The sequence below is a fragment of the Mustela erminea genome, chromosome 3 (assembly GCF_009829155.1).
Source record: "Mustela erminea isolate mMusErm1 chromosome 3, mMusErm1.Pri, whole genome shotgun sequence".
Taxonomy (NCBI): domain Eukaryota; kingdom Metazoa; phylum Chordata; class Mammalia; order Carnivora; family Mustelidae; genus Mustela; species Mustela erminea.
This window is the reverse complement of record NC_045616.1, coordinates 21265933-21284123: the sequence shown is the minus strand read 5'-3', so window position 1 is coordinate 21284123 and position 18191 is coordinate 21265933. Positions and strand designations below refer to the sequence as shown.

General features: G+C 33.0%; 1 protein-coding gene and 1 non-coding gene across 7 annotated transcripts in view; both read right to left on the bottom strand.

Moving 5' to 3' along the window:
• DMXL1 (Dmx like 1) overlaps positions 1–18191 on the bottom strand; it is a 128794-nt gene continuing 110603 nt past the window's right edge. For 4 of the 6 annotated variants that reach the window (XM_032335417.1, XM_032335419.1, XM_032335421.1 and 1 more), the window contains 8 exons: positions 18082–18132; positions 17760–17820; positions 15864–15991; positions 11420–11512; positions 8832–8923; positions 7678–7730; positions 4564–4781; positions 1–2125 (listed from right to left, as the gene is read on the bottom strand). In XM_032335417.1, coding sequence (XP_032191308.1) covers positions 1901–2125; positions 4564–4781; positions 7678–7730; positions 8832–8923; positions 11420–11512; positions 15864–15991; positions 17760–17820; positions 18082–18132 — 921 coding nt within the window. In that variant the 3' untranslated portion in view covers positions 1–1900. The remainder of the gene's footprint in view (positions 2126–4563; positions 4782–7677; positions 7731–8831; positions 8924–11419; positions 11513–15863; positions 15992–17759; positions 17821–18081; positions 18133–18191) is intronic. The other 2 variants (XM_032335418.1, XM_032335420.1) reach the window with 1 other exon arrangement.
• On the bottom strand, positions 15363–15468 carry LOC116587379. The gene has a single exon (XR_004284403.1). It is a non-coding gene; the product is annotated as a U6 spliceosomal RNA (small nuclear RNA).

Genomic DNA, 18191 nt, shown 5'->3' with positions numbered 1-18191 from the left:
TCACTGCATGATTGTTTATTTAAAATATTATGACTCTGATGTAAATACATATGGGCTTACATAATTTATTACTCATATAAACCCTCAATTAAAATGCTTAATTGTTCATCCACAATGCCTTTTTTCTAATAATAAGCATAATAAATTTTCTATCTAATTGAAAGTGTTTAAAGCCTTTTGAATCTTGATTTGTGCAGTTACTGAAAAATAACTTAAGCTGAACTACAGCACACAGCAGGATCGTTTGCAATGCCGCCACAGATCTCTCTGTGACCAGTCACATACTGTTACTGTTATTGCACGGTTATAGATACAGGTTATTATGTGCACATAAACTCTCTACATAATCAACGACAGTGTTTTCACTGCAACTAGCTTAACACATTTAAAATTATGAATACAATTTACAAAATCTTTAACAATATACTTTTAAGATAAAAGTATCCTGAGGATATTACAAAATTCATTTTACCAGCCCTTCATTTCTTCGCTTTGACTCTTTAATTTCCAAGATAATAGTTGTTCATATTTTGTTACATAAAAATGTTTTTATAATTCCTATTAACAAAATATATTTAAGCTACATAGTATATAATTGTCCCTCAAACACTTAGTCCCATCTGCCTCCAGTCTCCTTGGCTAAAATCAAGTATTTATCAAGTTGTCTATAATTTTTAATCAGAAAAGTTAGCACAAAACAGACAGAAATAGGGTTATTAGCACATTTAAGTTAAAAGCATTGTGCATTTTTAATATTTTGGTCATATTTTATAGTAAAATAATGTATTTTGGCAAAAAAATAATAAAATATAAGGTTTAGTTTATTTTCTATTAATGGTAGATCTGGCAGGTATTTTACATTTGTAAATATTATCTATTTAATTTTACTGTTTTCACATTTGTTTCTAAAAACACTGCTATAAGGTGTTCAGAACTTTGAGACTAAAAGCACCTAAAAAAAAAAGAAAAAGAGAGAGAAAGACGAAGTAAAATGTTAGGTGCTCTAAAATCCTTTGACAATTTTATAAACTTACTTTTAAGTGTCTCATATATGCCAACACAGAATCATTATTGCCTGCTAAGATGTAATTGACTCAAGATAATCTTTAAAATTATAATCTTGGATGTTTTCCTGAAATTATTTGAAAATTAGGATGGGAATTAAAAAACTAAAAACCAAAAAACATGGAAAAAGACAGCTGCAAAAAAGGTCGCTATTCTAGTGGCAGTAGTTGTTATGGCACAGAAACACATGAAAAGACTTGTAATTTCCTCTGATATATACACAAACTAAGTCCAGATAAGATGTGTAAGATATATTACATATATACAAACACACTTGGGCTTCAGGCAGGAAACAGGGAACTTTATCTTGGGTCATATATCACTGAAGTCCCAATGACAGTTTTTAATGAAGATGTTCATTATGTTTTTTATTCTTGCCCAATTATCAATCTATCATTAACAGAAGAAGAGTTTGAGATGTATTAGTTTGAAAAAAGAAGTAAGGGCATGGTGAATTAAGTGATGACTGATGTCAACTGCCTTTACATAAAGGGTATTTTTACTGTTAAATTCATACAGAGACATCTGCAGAAGAGTTTATCAACAATCAGAACACAAAACTCCTTTAACACTATGACATACTCACTATAACATACTATAAATATGTATTATTACAGTATTACTTATACATTTTACTTTAGGCAATATAGTCTAATTCTGAATGACCTTGTTAATTTTTAAGGCATCAGTGCATCAAGGGCAAAGCTCCGTAAAATAAATACGAAAACAAGAAAGCATTAGCTTATCTGTGGCAGAGACAGTGATCACTGTACATTACGTGTGTTGGCCACTTCCATGGAATAGGGAATAAATTATACATCTTATTGTCAAAATGTTATAGCATAAATTTCACACCATTTCTCAATACTTCATTTAATGGGCTAAACTGATCTGGCAGTATCCTCATTTTCATTGTTCCATCAGCTCCACATGAAAAAATGTGATTTGCCGGTCCTGTCTCAATTTGCATCACTCCAGTTCCAATGTTTCTAAAAATGGACTGCCGGGCATGTTCATTGATAAAAGTGTGGAGAAGACTAAAGGTAGATAGACTCCAAATCTGAAAGACATTAGGAACAAAATTAAAAACTGAGGTTGATGATTACCTTAAAAATCCAAATGAAAAATTAGACCTGTTTAGACCTTTTCTTTCTTACATAGACTTCTATGTAAGTCTAAGGTCGTAACATTTTGACTGTGTGTTGCTATTTTCCAAATCCTTTGATATTATTATTCTTCAAAATCCATCCATTTAGAAAGTATTTTACCTTGCATCTAAGAGAAGAACTTAGGTAGAGGAGGTTAAGTGTACAATACTATAGAAACTTGTAATATTATAGGGACTTTCAGAAAAGCTTGTGCTAATGTGCTTAAAATCAAGATCAGTCAGTTAAGCGACTGCCTTCCACTCTGGTCATGATCTCAAGGTCCTGGGATCCAGCCCTGCATCAGGCTCCTTGCTCAGTGAGGAGTCTGCTTCTCCTTCTCCCTCTCCCTCTGGTGCTTGCTCACTTGCTTTGTCTCTCAAATACATAAATAAATCCTTAAAAAAAAAAAAGAAAAAGAAAAAACAAAACACAAGCCAATACCTTCTGTGGCGGTCTCATGATCCCCAAAAATACAAGGACATAAATCTCAGGTTAGGAAAACCTGAAAGTTAGTTCTACTTTTTTAGTGCTGTTACTTCATGTGTGTGTAATGTGTTTGTGATGCAAATTAAAATCATACAAAAATACCTGCTGCTACATAATATCTATGTGAAATTATATGTACATAATATGAATGATACCTAAATATCATGGTTAACTTTACTGGGAGATAAAAAATGAGAAGGCTCCTATATATAAAATACTTGTTGATTGACAGGCCACATATTTGAATTTTCAGCAGTAAAGTATTTTTCATTTGGGTTAAAGTGCATTTTCCAAAACATTCCCCAAACCAATTTACTCTGTTACCCAGGCTCCCCCAACACAGTAATATATTAATAAGCAATGAAAATCACCATGGATTAATTAAAAAAAAAAGAAAAAAGAAAACCCTGTGCTGTATAGTTTATAATGTATACACTTCAACTTTCTATTCTTTTTTATTTTTTATTCTTAGAATACCCAGCAAAGGATTAGAACCACTGGAATGAGGGCCTCAAAAATGGCAAAACTATGTTCCAATTGCAAGATAAATGATCATAACTTTAATACACTTTAGTGAGATTTTCTATTTTCAGTCTCTACCAAATGTGCCTGTTATTGAAGTAAATTACTTACAAAGTAATTTATAAGCATCTTCATTTATGTGAAGGACCTAAATGCTTTCAGGACATCTATTTTAAGTTTAGGGAAATCCAGTTAATTCCTGATTTTTCGAGATCACTATTTTTTAAATATTTTTTTTCCAAGAAATTTTTTAGCTCATACTACTCCAGACAGGATTGTTAAATTGTGACTTCTGAATACTACATGGTATACTTTCAAATCTTTTTTTTACTTGATTAAATAATAAACCTCAGGATCATAGCACAAACTAATCCAAAGAACTAATCTAACATATAATACATCTTATTCTAAACTGAAGGCAGTTCAAATAAGAAACGAGCTTCAAACTGAAGGAAAATAATTCTGTATGGAAGTTGGTATATATAATTGATTGAAAAGCCTTTTCAAAATTCCAAAATTCCAGATAATTTTTTCTGGCTGGTAATGATGAAAACAATATGTAGGTTCTAACAAAGTAGCCCAACTTATTCTTACTAAATTTTCTCACTAGAGCTTAAAACAATGGATTCTAAGACTGTAGAGTCCTTCAGTGGGTTGCTGGCCATTACAATAATTTAAGGACTTCTAAACTGACTTAACCCTGGAGATCTTTCCAAGTGTGGCCAGAGGACCCTCCATCCAGACTGCTAGGTATGCATTATAAAAATGCACATTCCTGAGCTTTAGAGTTACCATCTGAGTATCTCTGGGGTGGGACCTTGCAACAGTATTTCTAGAATGGGATGCATTTTAATAAGCTGCTTAACATTTTAAACAACCTCTAAGCTTTAAACACAGTGGAGTTTGAGAAGGACAGGGTTTATCCAGGTACATTCAGAATTCGTCAATCAGGGTGGCTGGATGCTAATGCTATAAATTAAAAAAAAGGGGAGTAATTCAGGATCAAGGGAAATGTTAGTATATTTTACAGTACCTGAAACTGAGTTCAGTGACTCTGAAAACGGGAGTCAAGACTAATTCAAATGCCTGAAATATGTTTCTATCTGTGGAAAATTAAGTTCTTTTGCATATTAATTAGGTACACTTGAGAACAACTGAAAAAGAGACATTTTTAGGTTAAATGTCATTCATTAAAAGGTTTACTAAATAGCAACTAACATGTTGACCACAAGTAGGAGTTAATATTTCTATTATTTAAATAATATCATCAGTCCAATTAAACACTTAAGGTTTCTGAAGATTTCTTTGCATTTTGCAGATACTGTGCCATTACTGTATTTACCTTTATATTGCCTTCAGCAGATCCTGTAACAAAGTACTCTTCTGTCGGATCAATGGCAATGGCTTTAACAGGAGAATCATGGCTCTGGAAAAGCTGCCTTTGCTGTCGTTGCCGAAGGTCAAATGCACATGTAAAGCCTTTTCTGCCGCCTGATATTAGTAGCTGATGTTTTGGAGCATATGCTAAAACAGTAGCTCCACTATCATGGCATGTAAAAGCTAAAAGATAAAGTAAAAATAAAATAAAATAGAAAAGGAAAAACCATTTAATGGTATAAGAAACAGACTTCTGGCTTCTGGCCAATGTAGAACAACAGATCACCAGGTTTACCCACCTACCTGAAACAATTTAAAAAATAAAATGATATATAGGAAACAATGGTTTGGGGCACTGGACATCAGGCAAAGAAAAACGATCTCTAAGAGATGGGAAGCAAGCTAGGAGTGAGCCATACAACTGTCATTTCATACAGCTGGATGAAAGATCAAGCTTGTTAAGTAGAGACATGAAAGATATAAAAAAGAGATACAAATAAAAGGTCCAGAGATTAAAAACTGTAATACTAAAGTGAAAAATACACTGCACTGGATTAAGAGCAGATTAAACAATGCCATTAAAAAAAAAAAAACCCAAACGGGCGAACTTGAAGACATATCAATATTAAGTGTCAAATACATAAATACAATGAATATTTTTTTCTTAAAAAAAAAAGTCTAGCCTAACAAATTTCAGGGAAAAAAACATCTATAAACAGCTCAAAGACAATATGGCATAAAGATGAAGAATGAAGATTTGGGAGTCAGGATGTCAAGATATAAATCTTGTTTTTTTGCATGGGTTTAAATGTATAACTTAGGTGAATTACTTTTTTTTCTTTTAATGTTAAGTTTCAGTTTCATCATTTGTAAAAAGAGACAATCCAGCCTGCTTAATAAATTTGTGTGAGGATTAAATTAGTTAATATATTCAAAACATGTAGAGTACGAGGCATATACTAAGTACTCAATATACTTATTTTAAGAATCTGAAGAAAAAATTATAGAGAAGGATTTTTTGAGTTTTACTAGTACTTTTGAGATATAACTTATACAGTGTTAAATGCAGAAACTCTAAGTGTTCACCTCTGATGAGCTTTGACAAATGGAGACATCTGTGTAACCATCACTCAATTAAAGACACAGAATGCTGTTGTCATCCCAGAAAGTTCCCTCATGCCTCTCTGTAGTCAGCTTTCCTCTCCCACAATGGCTATCACTAGTCTGATTTCTATCTGATTACTTTTACCCGTTCTTGAACTTCACATAAGTAGAATTTTGTGGTATATACTCTATTGTGCCTGGCTTCTTTTCTTTCAACATGTTTTAGAGGTTAATGAATGTTGTCCCTTGTATCAGTAGTAGGCCATGCCTTTTTTAAATTGCTTAATAGTATTCCATTACATAAATAGACCAGGTTCCTGTTGAATGTATTTGTGTTGTTCCTGGTTTTTGGCTTTTATAAATAAAGCTGCTAAGAACATTCCTATACAAGTCTTTTTTTTTTTTTTTAAGATTTTATTTATTTATTTGTCAGAGAGAGAGCAAGTGAGAGCGAGCACAGGCAGACAGAGTGGAAGGCAGAGTCAGAGGGAGAAGCAGGCTCCCTGCCGAGCAAGGAGCCCGATGTGGGACTCGATCCCAGTATTCTGGGATCATGACCTGAGCCGAAGGCAGCTGCTTAACCAACTGAGCCACCCAGGCGTCCCTCCTATACAAGTCTTTTTGTGGGCGTGTGTCTTCATTTCTTTGGGGTATATATATAGGTGCATGTTTAACTTTGTTAGAAACTGCCAATCAGTTTTCCAAAGCAGCTGTTCCCTTTTATACTCATTCAGCAAACCATGAGGACTCCAAGTTCTCTATATCCTTGCCAATACATGGTATTCTAGAATCATTGACTTTGGCCATTTTAGGGTATAGAGTAGTATCTTATGGGGAATTTAGTTTCCATTTCCCTAATGACCTCTGATGTTAAGTACTTATTCATATGCTTACTTGCCATGTAGATACTAAGGAGAGGGTAATTTTAAAGTCTTGAATATATCATTTCTTTCATGGACAGTGCTTTAGAGGTTGTATCTAAAAACCCAGGGCTAAACCTAAGGTCACCCAGATCTTTTCCTATACTTCCTTCTAGAAGGTTTAGTTTCTGTTCCGTGATCTATATCTATTCTTAACCCATACATAATATGTCTTTCATTACTGTAGTTTTATAGTAAGTCCTGAAATCAGGTAGTGTGAGTTCTTCAAGTTTGTTTTTTTCTCAGTATCCAGTGTTCTAGGCCTGCTTCCTCCTTATAGGAACTTTTAGAACCAGCTGATATGTACAATACAGTTTGCTGGGACTTTGATTAGGATTACATTTAATTTGTAAAGTTGGGAAGTGCTGACATCTTAACAACATTGGCTAACAACACTGAATATGGACTAGCTCTCCATTTATTTACATCTCTGATTTCTTATCTTTTTTCTATAGTTTTCCCCAACAGAGGCTATATGTATTTTGTTACATTTAAATCTTAGTATGTCATTATTTTGGGTGTTATTATAAATGGTGATTTTTTAAAATTTCAAATCCCAGTTGTTCATTGCTGGTGTATATGAAAGCAAATGACTTCAGTATATTGACCTAGTATCCCGTGATTCTACTATACTTGCACATTAGTTCCAAAAGTTTCTTTTTTTTTTGTAGATTCTTTAAGATTTTCTACACAATCATGTCATCTGTGAATAACGGCAGTTTTATTACTCCTCTTCCAAATGTATACCTTTTAATTCTTTTTCTTGTCTTACTGTATTTGTTAGGACTCCCAGTACAATGCGGAGTAGGAGTGGTTATCAGATCCAAAGTAAAAACATGACTTTTATATTATCTATGTTCTACTACTATCCTTCATCAGGTATAGTAAAGAGTTAATTACATATCTTGCATTTTTCTGCTTTCAAAATTTGCGCCACTGTGGGAAAAATAAACCTCACAGGCTAATAAATATATGTCATTAAAGACAAGCCATTAAAAAATTCTTTTACTTTATGAATTGACTTGCAGAATTTACAAAATGCTTTTAAAACTTACCATGGACTAAACTATTGGCAGGTGCTACGAGAGTATCCCACAAACATATGTTCCTGAAAAAAAAAATTATTTGAATGACACAAAATTTTAACAACATAATAAAAAATAAGCTGTCTCATATAGTTATATTAACATTTGAACCTTGTTCTCATAAGTTCTTAAATTTATAAAAGAACCAAATACAAGTAACCAATATATTTATGCATGATTACTTTTCACACAAAATTCAAAAAATTACTAACCTAAAAAACTAAGTAACTTTAGACTGGCACTTATTTACAAATAATGCTATATAAAGCCTGAATACAGAAACTACTTTTTGTATTTGTTGATTCTCTGATCTGACAGATGGACTGACATATACCAATAGCAGGACACAGTGAATTTTTTTGGAACACAAAGAAAACTTATTTCTGCTATGAATGGGAGTAGCTTTTAGTCCTTTCTATGAGTGGCAAAGGAGGCACTAACATACGCAAGAATTTCTATCCAAGATGGGCTGAAGCCTCCATATTCCTACAATCCAACTTGTATTGCAAAGTAAGGCTTTACAGATAAAGAGAAAATCTCAGCAACCTCAGCAGAACTCTGCTGCACAAGGGAAGTGAAACGGGGTGTTGTGGACTGAGGCAGGAGGAGACATCTTCTTATATATTTAAGGTTTTGGGAGAGATGGGGATAGGCTGCCACTCACTAGCTACTGTTTAACTAAGAAGTCTTTTGAGTTTCTAGTTGTTTTTTTTTTTTTTTTTTGAATCATGAAACACTAATAATACCTACCTAAGAGAGCCACCATGAGGATTAATGAAAAAGGTGGACCAATAAATAATAGTTCTTCTTTTTTGCCTCAAGCTTTCTTAACACATAAAGAATAATATGGAGAAAAATTAATTTCACTATCAAATTATTTTCTCCTGAAGTCTTAACATTGCAATATTAATAATACACAAGGAATGGATTTTGTTTTTAAGGTCACCAAAATTTCCCTACCTTTACAATTAGAACATAAAACTACTCTAAGTAACAAGTCTTTATAATAAAATATTGAAAAGCATAACTGTGAAAACATTCTTGAGATACAAAAATGCAAAGCAAATAAAAAACAAAGTTCAGCTATACAGATGCACACTTAAATTTCAGTTATAATCTCTTACCTATTGTCAGTTGAAAGACCAGCTGTAGCTATCAAAGAGGAGGAACTAACAAAGACAAAATCATTGGCTGTTTTGTTGTGACACTGCCAAGTCTGGAACAGTTAGAAACAAACAAATGTTACTGCTGTCACTAGCAATTTTATAACCAAGTAGATGCATTAATAAAAAAAGGGATCATGTAATCAATCTGTGGCTTACTTAAACCTTTTGAGTCTTTCTCCCCAACTTTAGACAAGTTTCAAGAGTAATAAAGAGAATTTTCATATACCATTTATCCAAATTCACCAATTTTGAACATGTGGCACATGTTTTGCCTCTCCTTCTCTTTTTCTCTTTCTCTTTCTTTTTTACACACACAACTTCCCTGAACCATATGCATTGTAAGTCTTTATGAGACCCTGTGCTTTTGTTCATCTAAAAGTTCAAAAGAAAACAAAAGGAGGCTAATTGTTTAATATTTCTCAATATCTGTGAGAATTTTTTCTTAGAAAAAACTAGAATTTTAGATTATCTCAGACTAAATTATTTGTTTTCAGAAATGTTTAAACTCTTAAATAATTTTTTTTCTTTTTCTAATTTAATTTCAGATAGCCAACATACAGCACACCACTTGTTTCAGATGTAGAATTCAGTACCTCATCAGTTGCGTGAAACACCCAGTACTCATCACATCATGTGCCCTCCTTTATGTCTGTCACCCAGATACGCCATCCCCCCATCTACCTCCCCTTCAGCAACCCTCAGTTTGTTTCCTTTAGTTAAAAGTCTGTTGCAGTCAAATATTTTTTCAAATGTGTGAATATAAACATATTTTTAAGTCAACAAAACTAGAAAATTTACAATGTTTGTGAACACTCCATCAAACAGTAACTTAATATGAGAGGTCTAGTCTATTACAAAGATTTCCAAGCTATACTTGTTGAGATATTTCTCTTCAATAAAAAATGTTTTAAGTATATCAAAATCAACACATAAAAGGGTTTTCCTTTGAGTCACTTCCCCATTTCCCCTGACTACCCTTAGATATGTCCTTAAAACAAACAAAATACACTTTAACACCCAAAATCAATAATGTACGTTTCCAATCCAATTTATTTATTTTTTAAAAAAAGAGGCAGCCCATAAGGAAATATAAACATATATTTAAATCCACTGGCTTAATAAAAAAATGAGGAAAAATATTATTGCAAAGTACTCTCACCAACCATCCCCTTGCTTTTGTTTAAATCAGTACCATATCCCAGAATTTAACCTTGAGTGAATTATCAGAACCTTAACTTATATTCTCAATATTTTCCTAATAGGTATTGCTTAGTCCTATAAAGGGCTTCACTGAAAAATATATTAGTGCTTGCTTTGGCAGCACATATACTAAAAATATATTAAATACAAACTCAGTGTTCTCTGAAGTTGCAGAAGGCTCATTATGCTTGTGCAGTCCCGAACAGAGATGTATCAATTTTTTTTTTTTTTTTAAAGACAGGGCAAGAAGCACCTGAGTGGCTCAGTCAATTAAGCTCAGACACTTAATTTCCACTTGGATCATGATTTCAGGGTTGTGAGATAGAGCCACATGTTGGGCTGTGCACTTAGCATAGAGTCTGCTTGTCCCTCTCCCTCTGCATCTCCTTCTGTTGTCTCTCAAATAAATAAATAAAATCTTAAAAAAAAAAAAAAGACATGGACAAGAAAATAATTGTGCCAGCTATAACATATCCTTTCTACTTTGTTTATTCATAAGGGCTAATTGCAAAAAAAGAACAAAAAAACAAAAAAACAAAAAACCAACCCCAGCAGATGCATAGTCTGTTGATCATTCTTTTTAGGTATAATCCCCACTGTAGCCTAGTGAGGATGGAAAAGGGCTTGGGTAACCCACAGGCTGCATGGGTCTCTGGAGGTACCACGTTTGTTCGATACAGGTTAATTTTCCAAATTACCAGAGACTAAGAATTTTTAAACCTCACAGATTAATTTTCACATAACACAATGACAGGAGTTTATAGTAAAGTGATTGTATACACAGAACTAAAGAGATTTCACTTTTTGGCTTTAATATTTATTGCCTCAAATGTATATTCCTTATTTCTTTAAAAATAAAAATTCAGGAGTGCCTGGGTGGCTCAATCCATTAAGTATCTGCCCTCAGCTCAGGTCATGATCCCAGGGGTCCTGGAACAGAGTCCTGCATTGGGCTCCTTGCTCAGTGGGGAGCCTGCTTCTCCACTGCCTGCTTGTGCTTGCTCGCTCTCTCTCTCATGCTCCCTCTCTGTGTCAAATAAATTAATTAATTAAATTAAATAAAAATTCAAGGAGTATCTGGGTGGCTCAGTCAGTTAAATGTCCCACTCTTAATTTCAGCTCAGGTTGTGACCTCTGGGTTATGACACTAAGCTCCATGTAGGGCTCTATGCTAGGCATGAAGCCTGCTTGGGATTCTCTCTCCCCGTGCCCTTACCTTGACTCTGTTTCTCTCTGAAAAACAACAACAACAAAAAAAATAACCCCAAAAAACCCCAACAAAAATAAAATAAAATAAGATAAGATAAAAATTCAAAAAAGTTTAAAGGTAAGAATTTTTGGCTTACCAGGTATGGCTTAGGCATGCTTCCAGTTACTGGGCAACATTTCCAGTTTGTTTGATACAAACTTAAATATCCGTCAGCATCAACTATTCCAAACTTAGAGAAAAATATTTTTTTAAGTTTCTAATACTAATACAAAAGTACATATTAACCCATACCCCCATTGTGAATCCCATATTTTGATCTCAAATATTTTGTTGATAAATGGACTTTTACTTCACCTATACATGGATCTAGTCCAGAAAAAGTTAGCTGCTGCTTAAGAAAATTCCAGGTCCACAGAATAAGCAAACATCAGACATACACTTTATCATACTAACCAAAAGCAGAGTCTATATATTATCTAAAAGTACTCAAAAAATAGGATAATAGATTTACACATTAAGTCATGCAACAAATGTTTAGTATATATAAAATAGAAAACTGTCATTATGACCAAGAAAAAATAAGGACTTCAAGAAATATATAAGAAAAATGTGTCAATAAGAGTAGAAAGTAAAATGAAACAGAATTCCCACTATGGGAACTCAGGGTAATCTGATTGAGAAAATGTCAAAATTATTAAATGAGGGAGTGTATGTTACAGATATAAAAGGATAAGGAAGACTAAGCATTTCTTTTCTTTAGGTTATAAAAATAACATATACAGTTTACAATATAAAAAAAATGTCTACTTCAGACTCTTGCCCTCTCCTACCTCCAGATCTAGAAACTATTAACAATGTGATGTGTTCCATTTCAAATCTATTCTATGAATAGTCCAACATTCACACAGGGTTTTTAAAAAAATGAGAATCATAATAAATATACAGTTCTACAATTACATTTTTTACCTGTTATAGCCATCTTTTTGTATTAGTACATTTAATCTACTTCATTCTTGTGCAGTGTAGTATTTAACTATATGTTGTATTATGACTTGTTTGAAAGCTTTTTCCTTTATGGACAGTTTCCAATTTTCCCTAATACCAAGTGCTCCTTTAAATATTCTGGTACAGAGGCACCTGGGTGGCCTCAGTTGGTTAAGCATCTGTCTTTGGCTCAGGTCATGATCTCAGGGTCCTGAGAGCAAGCCCAGTGTTGGGCTCCCTGCACAGTGGGGAGTCTGCTTGTCTCTCTGCTTCTCTCCCCACCCCCGCTTGTATCTCTTTCCCTCTCTCAAATAAATAAATAAAATCTTTAAAATAAATAAATATTATGGTATATAAACCTTTGAGTATTTATGTACGATAGATATTTAGAAATGGGACAGCTTTGTCAAACAGCATCATTTAACACTGGCAGGTGAAGCTAAAATTTAATCCTAAGTGGTAATATCAATTCATACACCTATTTTTCTTACACATTAGTCAACAGTGCTTATTACTAAAATTTTAAATATTTGCTGGTATACAGAAAAAAGGCTAATTTTAATATGTATTTCTTCAATTATTAGTCAGGACTGTTGGTTATGCATAGTAGTTTTGTAAACTGACTTGATTATACCCTTTATCTACTTCTCTATTTTCTTTTTAAAAAATTGATAAGGCGAATATTAGGAACAGTAACTCATCATTTATCCAATTGTTTATCCACAGAGAATGTTACGGATATCTACTCAAAGTCTATCCTTTTTGTGATTTATCCTGTTTTCTGGAGAAGACATACATATGGTCTTTAGAAAGGATATATGGAACATGTTATATCTCTGTACCCTTAAAAATACATTTTTTTTTAAAGATTTTATTTATTTATTTATTTGACAGAGAGAAATCACAAGTAGATGGAGAGGCAGGCAGAGAGAGACAGAGGGAAGCAGGCTCCCCGCTGAGCAGAGAGCCCGATGCGGGACTCGATCCCAGCACCCTGAGATCATGACCTGAGCCGAAGGCAGCGGCTTAACCCACTGAGCCACCCAGGCGCCCCCCAAAATACATTTTTTAATGGATTTTTCATCAAGTTTGAATGACTGTTTGGACAGATAATGACAACTAATTCCCATTCGTTGTCCATCAGACTTCTGTGAATATTGCTTTCCTATGTGTAATCTTTGAGTAGGTGAATGTCATTACATTTAGAGGGGAGGGGTGGAGAGGTTCTAAGTAATCATCTTACCCCTCCTCCTTCCTATAAGCTCTCTTTATCTTTGGGTTAAAAAACCAAAAATCAAATAATCAGGATGTATCTAGGCAAGTGATGTTTCTCAATACTTCTGCCTAGTACTTGGTAGGTCCTTTCTTTTTAAAAATTCCCATTTTTCTTTGATTTGGGAATATTTTTATTCTAATTAATTCCTTTGAATATAGTGCTTCTTTCTATTCCATCATTTTTTTTCTTCTTCTGAAATACATTTTAAGTGTCTTTTTAAGTTTTCCTGGGTTTAGTCTTAATTTGTTTCTTGTATTATTTTTACCAAAGGATAATTTCCTAAGTTGTTCTTCCAGTCACAAACTAGATTTTCAACTATTTCCATTCTGCGATTCAGCCCTTATAATGACTAGTTGTTCTACTAACACAATTTTGGGAATCACATGTTTTAAATTTCCAAGAATTCTTTCCTATTCTACTGGTTTTACTTCATAGCAGCTTATTTTTATTTTAGAAAGCAGTATCTTCCTAAATCTGAGGAACTGTTGCTCACAGGTCATTTATTCCACTTAATGCCTCTTTTAGGGCTCAATAACTTCTGGCAGCCCATTTCTGTTCATAATTGACAAACTAACCAGGATTACTGTCCTCTGTTTTATTTAGCATGGAAGGCTTCCCTACACTAAGGGAGACAGCATGCTTAGCTATTGTGCTGTTTGGAATCATCATGCTTATGGTGAATGGACAGTAAGTAGATTGTTAAATATAGGGGGTAGGTAATGAAGAATAGTTTTTTTGTGCCTTAAAATTTATGCTGAAAGCTATAGTGAGTGTTAAATCTACAAAATAATTCAGACTGCAGAAGGTATTGAATGCCATGCTAAAGAATATGGTATTCTAGATACAATGAGGAGCCTTGAAGGGCTCTTGAAAAGAACCAGTAATGTGATCTCCCTTATAGTGTGGTTATATAACTCTATTATTAGTTATATAACTGTGTTGGCAATATGAAGGATGCATTAGAAAGCTAAGAACTGAGGTACAGAGCCTAGCTAAGGAGCAATATAGTATTGACAACTAAAGTAGAAAAGCATAAGCACTGAAGTATACATTACACAACTGAAATTACAGTGGAATGCTAAAAGCTTCTAGATTAAGTCCCCTCAACTTCCCACTACGGAGCAAAGAATGTTGCCAACTGGTATTAAGAAACCATATACTCTCAAAAGTTTATTTCATAGCTATTTGAAAAATTATCATTGACTTTTGTGAAATGGTAACACTGCTCAGTGATAAATGTGGTAGGCAATAAGACTGCAACACACCAAGATACAAACAACACGTGAGGAGAGTTAAAGGTTTGGAAGTTGAGAGAAAAGGCAAGGCAAGATGGACCATCTGTGAGGGCACTGTGTCTTTTTAGTGAAGCATGGTTCTGAAGACAAAGAGCAGGCTGATGTCCCTAAAATTGTTGTTTAAAGTGATAGTGAGATACTGGGGGTACAGAGAGGCAGTCTGAAAAAAACAGGATTATGGGAAGTGAGGACAGTAAGAGATATTCTAGAGCAGGGTTGAAAAACCATTTCTTAAAGGGTCATATAGTAAACATTTTAGCCTTGCCATCTATAAAGTCTTTGCTTTCCTGGACTCTGCTGTTGTAGTGGAAAGGTAATTATAGAAAAGAAATAATGAGTGAGGTAGCTGTGTTCTAATAAAATTTTACTCACAAATAAAATGTAGCTAGGCCATGATTTGTTGATGCCCTGCTCTAGACCAGTCCTCAAAAGCTTAATGTAGGTACAAATCACAAAAGTATTTGGTTAAAATGCAGACGTTGACTCACTAGGTCTGCAGTAGAATTAATCTTTTTTTTTTTTTTTAAAATATGGAATCCTTCACAAATTTGTGTGTCATCCTTGCTCAGGGGCCACGCTAATCTTCTCTGTATCCCTATTTTAGTATTATATGTGCTGCCGAACGAGCACAATAATTTGCATTTTTAATAAGCTCCCAGATGTTACTTGCTACTTGACCATACTTTGAGTAGGTTCCAGAAGACAAAGAAAGTAGAAATATTTAATCAAAAATATATTTGGTGGTCCTATAACAGTTGGTCCTTAAGCATCATTAAGTGAATTTTAATGGATATATATACACACATATACACACAAAACATGCATACCCATAAATAAATGTTCCAAGAAGAATGAAATGAATGTAAGTATTCTTTGAGAAGACTTTTATAAAAGAAAAATCCATATATAGATTAATAATTTATCATTACCTCACTCAACTGCTCTCTTCAGAAACACAGACTAGTAATATTTATAAACTTCCAAAATAATCAAGCCCTCTTCCCATTTATATTTTTATATACTACCTTATTTCCTTGGTAGTTAAATCTCATTCTAGTAACTCTTGAATTGCCACCAGATCGAAAACAGGTTATTTGTTGAGAATGGCCCCATTCAAACATTCGGACACTTCCGTCTTGAGCTCCTGTCAGATCTGCATTATAAAGGGCAAAAATTGCAAATTTATTACAGTCATCTTTGGAAGGTTTATTTTTGAATCCAAGTGAAGACCTTTATGAAAGAAGCACCTTTGAAATGAATCATAGTCAATTTACATGAACTTACCTTTGTCATGAAATTTCGTTTCAGTATTTTTAATCTTAAAAACAGTTTTTTGATGTACTTTCATTTGACTCAGAATATACTCTCACACTACATAACAGAAGCAATTAAATCAGACCTCTGTAAATTTTACTTCCTTTTGAAATTATCTTTTAATAGTCTTTGAAATGATCTTTTAATAGCCTTTAATAAATACTTTATATAATAACCAGTTAACAAATTTCTGGGTGAACTAAAGAGTCACTTCTTATCAGTCCTACTATTAATGTTTAAACTTATATATTTTCTCTGGAAAAAAAAAAAACTGTAGAAAGTCTTGAATGTTATGCACAGTAAAGAAAAAAATCACTTCTGATAGTTATTCTGACTGACTGACCGGATATCTCAAAATGTGTTGTTTCACTGAGGGATGTGAATAAGCTAAGTATTATTAATTCATCACTTTGCCATTTACTAATTTTGTGATACAAGGAAGCTTATTTAATCTCCATGAACCCATTTCAAATTGTCCTGAAAAAGGGGAATAATGATATGTAAGTTAAGAGATAGCTATGAGAAGTAAACAAGATAATCCATATGAATCATTTAGAAATATGCTTAACATGGACCACTCAATTTATGTTAAGTATAATTATCAGTAGTAATGATTCAATGCAGTAAAAACACTGATTAATTTTTACATTATTTCACATCTTTAGGATCCGTAATAGAAGCTGCTCTCTTCATTTTAAATACATAGCTCTTTTGAACCCTTTTGTTGGACACTGATATGCAATTTTGGTAACAGCTGCTTGTACTACTTAGGACAGTGAAGTAGAAAAGAACACTGGTTTTGTCAAATATATCTTATCAGAATATCTCTCATTATAAAAGTAGTATAATTTTTTATGTTACAAAATTGAAGGAACATGAATGTTTTTTAATTAATAGGCGTGGTGCTTATTACTGTGTGGGGGGCAACTTGATGAGAGGCACAACTTAAAAATCATATTAAGAAAACTTGAATATTGAGATGCCAATATGAATGCTGATTCTAACGCACAAATATTTTTAAATTTGTCTTTTTTGTTTTTACTCTGTTTCAGTATGTCCAAATAAATTCCCCATTGATTAAGTTCTTTGTTAAAGGAGAAAAACTTTTGAAATTCCCAAGAATATTAACTGACAATAATATATCTTCCCTGATAGTGTAAGAACTTACTAGAAACTACTTCCTTTGCCTACTATTAGTGTGTCTGATAAAAGGCAAACTGACGAAATATTAATAAAATACAAAGTAACTATGATGAGCCAATAAATGACCAAGGTACTGTTCTGATCTCTGTAATAAAAGATGAGAGTGATCTCATTATTAAAACAATTAATTATGACTATAACTTCTAATTGTATGAAGTGTCCAGAAATGTTCTAACTTAGAAATATGCAGTCAACATAAGTAAAGATTTACTGCATCAAGTTAGCCTTCTCTATTAATTCAGGAAAATTTCTTTTTCTATTGTTATCCAATTTTGAAATGTTTTTATTTGCTAGCAGACACTCTCTATTAAAAAAAAAAAAGTAAAATAGCTGACTACCTTTCAAATGAAACTAAAAACCTGCTTTAAATTCCTTAGAACACTGGCTAATTATTATCAACTTACAGTAAGGAAGAGTTGGATGAGAAGTCATTCTTCTGACATTATTAATGGCTTTCTTAATCATCTGTTAACAAAGAAAAATCATTCTTCTATAGTTACAATAAAAAGTAGGATTAAAAATACAAAATGTGACAGGTAATTCAAATAACATTTATTTATTTATTTTTATGTGATTCCTACTGAACATTGTGGGTGCTAAAAATACTAAATGTAATAACAGAAATTAAATTTAATAGCTCAGCTCTCTCATGTTTAAGTGTACATACATTTTCAGCATCATTGACTAGGCTCTAAGAACAAATTCACCTTGAGAATTTAGTCTTACCTCCTTTCTTGCCAATTCTTTTCTGATCCCATTAATTTTATTGGAAAAATCCTGAATAGTACAAGGTTAAAAAGATAGGCAGAAGCATGTGAAAAAAACAAAAAAAAGAG